The sequence below is a fragment of the Alligator sinensis genome, unplaced genomic scaffold, assembly GCF_000455745.1.
Source record: "Alligator sinensis unplaced genomic scaffold, ASM45574v1 scaffold448_1, whole genome shotgun sequence".
NCBI lineage: Eukaryota > Metazoa > Chordata > Crocodylia > Alligatoridae > Alligator > Alligator sinensis.
The window spans coordinates 3,703,038-3,712,253 of NW_005841870.1; the positions used below are offsets into that span (position 1 = coordinate 3,703,038).

At 40.6% G+C, this 9,216-nt stretch overlaps 1 protein-coding gene across 1 annotated transcript in view; it reads right to left on the reverse strand.

Moving 5' to 3' along the window:
* The window catches only part of LOC102372938 (sulfotransferase 6B1-like), a 21,626-nt gene that overhangs the window by 7,542 nt on the left and 4,868 nt on the right, over positions 1 to 9,216 (reverse strand). Inside the window, exons 4-6 of the mRNA XM_006017006.3 lie at positions 7,122 to 7,211; positions 5,643 to 5,769; positions 4,017 to 4,111 (exon numbers count right to left, since the gene is read on the reverse strand). Of these exons, the coding sequence (XP_006017068.1) occupies positions 4,017 to 4,111; positions 5,643 to 5,769; positions 7,122 to 7,211 (312 nt within the window). The remainder of the gene's footprint in view (positions 1 to 4,016; positions 4,112 to 5,642; positions 5,770 to 7,121; positions 7,212 to 9,216) is intronic.

Consider the following 9,216-nt stretch of genomic DNA (forward strand, 5'->3'; position numbering starts at 1 on the left):
GGGGGGGGGAGGGGGGGGGGGGGGGGGGGGGAGCCAAAGTAAGTAAGGGCTTTTATATATCAGAGATATATGACCTGCAGAAATGTTATATATCTCATCCAGTGCACCAAATGCCTTGATGGAAAATATGTAGGAGAGACCAAACAACAACTGTGCACCAGAATGAATGCACACCAAAAATCTATCAAAGACAAAAATACCCAACTACCTGTGGGGGCACACTTCTTACAAGACAATCACTCCCTCTCCAATCTCTCAGTTCTAATCTTCAAAGGGAATTTACAAAACACCTTCTGTAGATGAAATTACGAACTTCACTTCATAAATCTAATGGATACAAAAAATCACAGACTCAATATAGACATTGGAGTTATGGCATATTACAACCTGCCTAACATCTGATTCACCAGGTACCTGCCAGACTCGGCCTTATACTTCTCTTTTCCCCCACTTCTCCCTTCTCTTCCTTTTCTACCCTTTGTCTTCCTAATTTCCAGCTATTTACTTTTTCACAGACAGCCTCTTTTCTATCCTGGAAAACTACTAGTAGAGTCTCCCTTACTTACCTTTGGCTTTTTTTCCTCCTCGTTTACCCCCCTCCCTTCCCTTCTTTACTTTTTGTTTTCCTAATTTCCACCTATTTACTTTCTCACTACCATCCTGTCACACCTTTAGCTTCTTTCATTCCTTGGAGATCTCAGAACAGCAGAGAACTCCTATGTCTGAAGAAGGGTGATTGCACCCAAAAACTTGCAAATAACTTTTCTCCAACTATTCAGTCCATCTAATAAAAGATATCACCCAAAGAACCTGGCCTGCAGATGCTTCTAAGGTATAAGAGACTTCAAGCACAAAAAAATGGTTGTACAGTGGTTCTCAACCTTTTTAGGCTCAAGGCACCCATTTGGAAAACACCAGCTCTTATATTTTCACTTTCTTGACTACAGAAAAATAATAGAGAAATGTTTATGTTGCAAAGCACTTAAAACCCACAATGGGTCAGACTGTTTTTAAAAACATGGATTTGTATTTAAAATCTTTTGTTTTATTTTGTGAATCATGTTAGCACACCTAACAATGTAAATATTATGTGGTACTCCATGGCACCCTTGAAAAGATCTCAAGACACCCCAGGATGCCACCACACTCTAGCAGAATCATTGACTGTTATCCTGGGATGTGGGTAGCTGGGAGCCACTTGGTGATTGAGGCGCTAACCAGGGTTGGGCTGGGTGAGCAGGATCTGAGGATAAATCAGGTCAGGGAACCAAGGAGTAAGGGGGAGAACAATGGTCTGTGAATGAGCCAAATCAAAAAGGTGGGACATCATACAGAGAGAGGAGTTGAGGACTGATTGTTGTGGGGGAGCAGCAAAGCACTCTAAGATGAGGTTGATCCCTCTTGCCCAGACACTTCCTGTTTCTGTGCTGGGGTTTATATAGGGGAAAAGCAGCATCAACTGACCCTGACTGTCTACTCTGGTGATAGCAAGTGGACTGAAGGTTAGACCATACTGAAGGTTTTAAGCCAGTCTTTAGGCCTGCCTGAGTGGTTATCTGTGGGATGGCAGGACTGGATGAGTGTCTCTGTTGGCCAGGCTGAAGCCCCACATAGAAGATCATGGCCTGATATTGACTTAGTAGATAGAAAACCTACAGATAAGGTAGCTATTGTATTGGATCCTGTACTTAGATATACATATGGTTGTCATTTTTGCTTTCATTTTTCTGTTAAATAATCACATTTTTATAAAAGAAATATTTCTGGCTCTGGTAAGTCTGTGTTACCTTAGAGGACTACATCTCTATCCGTTTTCCTGATCCATCTATTCTACGGTAAATAGGACAATGACTGATAGTTTGGGGAATGACATTTTAAACTATACTGTTCTAGGTAAATAACAGATACATAAAACAATGTATTATAAATCTTAACTCCCATGCTTTCCCTAGCCGGAAGACTACCTGGACCATTTGCGTGACAAAGTAGAGAAACATTTTTGTTCCATAAGTGCATTTATTTGCCGTTTCAAGGGGCTGCCCAGAAAGTGCTGAAAATCAATACTTGAGTTTTGCAAGGTCTATTGTGACTTTAGTCTCCGATTACTTTTAATAATTTAAACCATAACAAAGAGGAAACATGAAAATCTATTGTTCTCCAATTAGTTCTGGGTCCCAGTCTCCATGTGGCTGGGAGGCAGCTGCCCAGCAGCCAGGATAGCTTTGCTTACCCCTTATAGCCCCCGACTGCCTAGGCTGATGAGGAGCAATTTGCTCCTGGTCAGTGTCTATATGTGCGCTTTGGCACATTAGTTTGTCTACAGGTACTAGAAAACATCACATTAGACTAATCTACTGGGCAGTAATTGCTGCACACATGTAGACGCTGATGCTTTACTGTGCATTAGATCAGTCTAATGTGCAGTAATGCATCTTGTGCAGATGCACCCAGTATATCTGTATTAGGGTACAGTAAATTCATTAACTCCTGCTCCAGAGGGGGAAAATGTCAGGTTTGACCTAGAAACCACTACACAAAGCCCAAGCAAAAGTCTCTGTTATGTAACTAATGCCCATCTGCAATGATAAGGAGGAGACAGTCTTAGATAAAGGAGGCTTGAAAACAAAAGCAGAATCAGAGGACTAGGGCAAAGAGCTGATTTGAATATTGAGAATCACACCCCTGGGTGGGGAGAAAGTATGCTAATGAAACATACATGTATGGAAATGAGATACATAGCTAAAACACAGGTATAGAGACATGCTCAGTAAAGAACTCCTTGCGTCACTCCCTTATAATCAATTAGCAAACAAGAATGCTTATGAAGGTCCAATACTCCTGTATAAAAGATGCTTAGAATTAAAAATCTGTGTGCTTGTTACATGAAATTATTCCGCTTGCACCTTGTATAGCTAGCAATAAATCTTTATACTTTCACCCCTGGTATCTTTATTGGCTTTTGCATACCGGGCACGATCCCAGACTTGAGCTGGGGCTCAACAATAGGGCTGAGCGAGAGGGTGGGGGATGGGCCCTGTTCGATGGCCAAATCTCCAAATCAGGTTCAGGCAAATCAATCCGGGACAGTGATTCAAATCACCAAATTGAACCACTGTCCCCCGAATCAGCCAAATTTGAATCTGAAGCAAATACTATCCACTTTGCACAGGCCTACTATATATAGCTTTATCCTAGTGCTCTTAGGCAAAATTTTCCCTTGCAGACAATCAAAGTTTTCCTAGAGCAAGAACTAAAAGATTTGAGCAGTTCAGATATTGAACCTGATTTTCAGAAATGCCACCTGCTTTCCACCCTTCATGGAGCCAATGGGAACTTTAGGTGTTCCTTGTTTTTAAGCCACTGATTTTCAAGGATTTTACACAAAACCTAGGGAATGTATAAGGCTGATGAAAGAGGATCATTGTTACAGCAACTTACTGACTTTGACTTTTGAGGATCATTTTCCCAGAAAATTAATTGGAAATGGTGAAAAGTAGTAGATGTATGCCTCATATATTCAAAAGTACCTCTGCCTTTGGATTCAGGTTTCAGTGATGCTCTTATCTTCATAATTTGCTTTTGCATAGAAAGTCTGCACCAAAGCTAAGGTGCATTTGAGCCTACACCAAGGCTAAGGTGAATTTGAGTCCTACTTTCCAGGGGCAAGGATAACTGAGTTAAAAAATCCCCAGCAACATTTCCTCAGTGATAACTGTCTTTTTTTTTAAACCTTTTAAACAAAAAGTTATTATTTGTTTAATCAAGAGAGGTTTTCATCACAACTCTAAAAACATTTTTTCATTGTGGGATTTGATTTTTCAGTACAAAGAGCTCAAAAAATGTTTTTTACTGAAAGGTAGAATAAAGCAATTATTTTCTGGTTTGAGTTATACTTAGGTGGGGGAAAGGCCATGCATGGGCTTAATAGTGACCTTATTACTACTTATGAAGTATTCCTGTAGCAAATACTAAATAAAATTCAAAATAAAACTTCTCTTAAATGGCATTAAACTCACTTCTTTCATTTCTTCATAGGTTATCACCATAACATGGTCATCAGCAATATACTTGTTCCATTCAATTAAATAGTCAAAATAGGAGCCCCAGGTCACTACAGAAAACAAGGAGAGAAAATATTAAAAATGTAAGAGTAATGAAATGGGAAATTGATTGAGATGGTGTCCTGCTACTTCCAGCATATACTTCTTTTGTAAGGATAGGCTGGCTTTTCAGTGCAAGTTAACAGGATCTGAAGAAAGAACTAGGGCAATACATTACACCGCTGCTTTTAAGCAGGAATAATACATGGTCTCAGCATCCATTTGCTACCACCCCAGCTGTGTGGAAGTGATTCTTAATTACCATGGCAATCTAGTGAACAAGCTGGACAGCTAGACAAGAAAACATTTTAGTCCCCAGCTGTCTGCTTCCTCTGATCACTTAAGGTATTGATAGATTGAAAGATTGCTATTGAAAGATATGAAACAGTAGATAGCATTTAGCCTTCTAAACAGCAAATACATTATACATAGATGAGAAAAAAATCAGTTATGTGTATTGTGTGAAGTTATTTTTAGTTGATTCATCAGATTTGAATTTCTAAGCTAACATCTTGTGCATAGATCCATTTACAAAGTGAATACATATCAGGATTACTTACCTATCAGGAATACTTACTTATCACAGTAAGATTATCAGGATTATTCCCTTATCCTTATCCCCCTGCAAATATAACGGTTTCCAAACTAGATGGAGGTATATATAGCTGAAGCAAACAGCTGTGCAGGCCCTTTGAGGTGCTCCAGCTATTTTCTGCAGCTTTTACTTCAAACTGTGCCACTTCTCTGATCAGCTGTGCAGAACCACTGATAAGCTCCAGCCAGCTGGAGAAGCAGTAGCCCCTAAAGTAAAAGTTGCAGCAAGCAGCCAAGTAGCATACCCTTAATTCAGCAACCTGTGCTGCAAAATACATAGGTTGTGAACCACCCAGATCTAAGTAATCCAGGATTTACTCTGTGCAAATATATATATGTGCACACACGTGTATGGCTACTGTGTGCAAGTGACAAAAGTGCCATGTAGACAACTAAAAAATTGTGACTTAGACAACTGAAAAGAAATAAAATTCTACCCTAAGCAATTTACCTAAGACCCTAGAGGGAGTTAGTTAGCTAATAATGAGTTTAGTGATTTCTGAAGCCAGAGTCTGATTTCACATTTCACCACTATAAATCGAGCACAACCCTAATACAAGTAGGGCACAGCTACACATCACCCTACATGACCATAGCAATGTGCTACATCACCTTAGGATGACATGGGTCTACACATGACTGGCAGCTATTTCACCATAATGGCATGCTCCCCTGTTTTAGCAGTGAGAATTAACCATATTCTGCGTGCACAGCACAGTATGGGCAGTTTCTGTGCTATGCTTTAGTACTTCCAAAAGAAAGTACTGAAGCAAGGCACAGTAACAATGTCACTGTAGGGTGATGTGTAGACGTATCCACAGTGAATTTATTTTCAAATGATAATAGGGCAACTGATATTAGAAACTGGCTTTGGTTTTCCTGAAGCCCAGTGCCAAGCATAGCCTAGATACCAAGTAATTTGAATAGCTTCCAAAAAATGGAGCGCACATTTTCCATTCATAAAAGCTGTAAAGTACTCATCCCATGTGTTGAAGGATTGAAGTAAAGGCATATCATTGTAAAAATGAAAGTAAGAGACAGCTGTATCTTTTGGATTGCGAACCAGCAGCAGTATCTAAAAAAACATAAGTAAATAAGTTTGTTAACTGGCTGAAAGTCAGTAAAAAATCTTAAAGTAATACAATTTTTATAGTTCTAAAATTCATTCTTATTTACAGAACCAATAAAGCCAGTGTCGTTTTCATTAATATAATTTTATTTCATTAGCAGGATGCTTCCTTCCAAAATGTTTAGTACAGAATCAATTTTAATATAATAAAAGGCTCAGTCTGTGTGTCTGGGTGTCTGTCTATATGTCTGTCTGTCCGTAATTCTTTTGGCCAACTGTGCGTGTGCTGCTGAGAGGGTGGGTGGCAATTGGCTGCACAGGCCCAAGTTTGGGCTTAGGCTGTGCAAGCCCAAGTTTGAGCTACTGCTGCGGAAGTTTGTGGTGGTGGTGAACATGCCCCAGCCACCTGAGAAGCAGTGCTTCCCCATGCCTCTCTGCCTGAGGGTGAAGGCAGGGGATCACAGTGGCGGCACCCCCCACCACCCAGCCCCAACGCCCCCCAAGAACAGCCGGCAGGGAGTGGGAGGTGGCAGGCAGACAGGGAGGGCGGCAGATGTTGGCCAGGCAGAAGCAGAGAAGCAGGCAGGGTAGAGCGGGGCTGAACCTGGAGCAGCCGGGGAGGGGAACTAGAGCAGGGCTGGACCCAAAGCAGTGGGGGTGGGGGTAGAGCAGGCCTGGACCCAGAGGGGCAGGGGGTAGGAGGGGCGTGGGGCTGGATGCAGGGCTCCATCCCTGCCTGCCTTCCCCCCCCCATCATTCTTGATGGGCAATTTGCTAGTAACAATATAAAATATCAGTATTAGGAGCCAGTGTTAATGCATGGGGATAGATCCGTGTTCCTGAACTTTGTAAGACTGAAGACATCCCTCATTAGACTCAAGTCACCTCTCGGAAAATTTTGTCAAAAACAAGTGTAAAATGTAGAAAAACAGTAGAACAATTGTTCTTTTGCAAAGAACTAAGAAAGACTAGAACAAGTCAAAGTTTTTAACATTATGTATTGCTATTTGAAACGTTGATGGGTTGATGTTGTGGATTATGCTTGCATACATAATAATGCTAACATTGTATGGTACCCCACAAAAACTTTGAGAGAATCTAAGGGCACCCTGGTTGAGAATCACTGGGCTAAATGTCTGAAATTTATTTACTTCCAAGTGAAAACTAATTCAGCTCTTTGTTTCCTGACTCAGGGGACAACACTGTATCACTTCACATTCAGAAATTTATGTTCGCCCAAAAAATGCCAAGATAGAATTGCAGAAAACACATATTACAGAGACAAGGAAAACCTAAACTGGTCTCAAAATGCCCATAAAGTAGGTATAAATTCAATGAAACATGAAATGAATATTCACCTTAGCTTTATTTTTGAAAATAGATTGTGGCAGGATTTGTGGAAGGATATGGGTGGTATTGATTCTTCTGAAAGGTAGTTTCTTCATCATCTTTAATTGGGTTAGAAAGAAAAAGGGAATTAATAGAATTGTATTTTATTAGGAATTTTATATTTAAAAATTAGATTCAAAGATTAATATTTCTTTCTTGTATACTGAGGAGGAGTCTATTTCATTACTATTAATATATATCAATCTAAGCCAAATTAATATTGTTTTTCTAAGTCAAATATGAATCCTTCCTTTTGTTTTCCTTTTTTTCAACTGCAACTACAAAGGTCCTATTACTAATGCTCCTTTTGTGATATTTAGTGAATGTGGACTCATGCATCTTGATCCTCTTCTGGAAAGATTCTCCAAGAGTCCATTCCACCAGTATTCCAGCATGACTAAACACAGGAAGCTTGTTCTTTAGAAATAGCCAGCTGGCTTTGGGCACTTGTTATGTAAGATAAGCTGTATAACAGCTAACAATCTAATTTTTAACATGTACAGATAAACAAAATAAGTAATTCTGTCTGCATCAGCAGCATGTGGTAACTTCTACTAAGAGTATGTCTGTCAACAGCTCTTCAGCTCTGGATAAAAGGGACCTTCCAAGTCAAATCCAGTCCCTTTTTGTTGTAAGCACCATGGCTTAATCCTATTTATCCACTCATTGAATTCCATCTTCAGAGCACTTAGGGCAAGCAGTCTCTGCTAGTGGTTCATGGATTGCACTGATACTCAGTGGGCTGGTGCTCTATTCTCAGTTCTTTCACTGGGAATATGCTTAGACAGAACAATGCAGTTCAATGTACATTCAAAGTAGTGTGGGTACTAGAAACAGAATAGCTGCATTAGTACAGTGTTCTGTCTAGGTCATGAGCAAGTCATGCTTCACCAATCTGATTTCTTTATATGACAAGGTGACAGACTCTGTGGATGGAGGAAGGGCACTGGATACAATATACCTTGACCCTAGCAAGGTTTTTGACACTGTTTCCCACAACATTCTCATTAACAAGATAAGAAAATATAGACTAAATGAACTCACTGTGATTTAGATACATAACTAGTTGGATCATCATACATATCCAGTAATCATCAATGGCTCAAAGTCCATCTGGAAGAAGGCATCAAGTGGGGTTCCCTAGGGTTCTGTACTGGGTCCAATATTGTTTATTCCTTTCATTAATGACTTGGATAATGGAATAGAGTACAAACTTAGCAAATTTGATACCAAGTTGGGTGGAGCTGCAGAAACTCTGGAGGGCAGGGTGTAACTTTTCGTGCCGGTCTTTGGCCCACCGCTTAGATTTTTCCATCCAGGTGCACTGGCCACTATATTATGGACTGACAGTTTGGTCAACAGTGTAGCTTATTAAAATTGCTGAGGGTTCTTTCCTGCCATGTCTTCAATGTAAAATAATGTTGGGGAGGATGATGTTGACCTCTCTTCCTTTAGTGCCTTTACACCTACACGCAGTGTAGCTTGGACCTGGGGCACTGCCTCCCCTACACCCTGCCTAATGCCACCCTGATAGCGCAATGTCAAGTCTGATGCATATTTGTCTTGCCTCACTCAGTTACAAGAGTCTCTGTCACAATAATGGTGGCATGGGCTAGAAGTGACAATGTCCACAATAATTGTCTCTATTCTTATTTGGTCCCATGTATCCTTTCTCTATGCAAGAAACATTGGGCTTAGATCCACCTAAATGCAGTCCACACTGTCTCACTCATGGTTTAATTATTTTCCTTTTTCTTTTTGTTTTTCATGTTCGCCGTCGATCCAACTCTGATCACTGGTTTTTGCCTCCTACGGATGCTTCTCCAGTAATCATGCTGGCTCCTTTGAGTCTACTCTGGTGCTCAGCCTCTCTAAATTAGGTCTCCACCAATTGCCTCTTCCAGGACAATTTGCCTTCTCACGCTGTTTCAGCTGTGGTGAGGAACTCACTTCTGGTCCCCCTCTGATGCTGTCTTGCGGCAGTTTTAAACCAGTGCCTGTGTTCTGCCTTGCGAATTGGTGCCGGTACACACTTACAAGGCATGCCCATGCCAAAGGCATGTG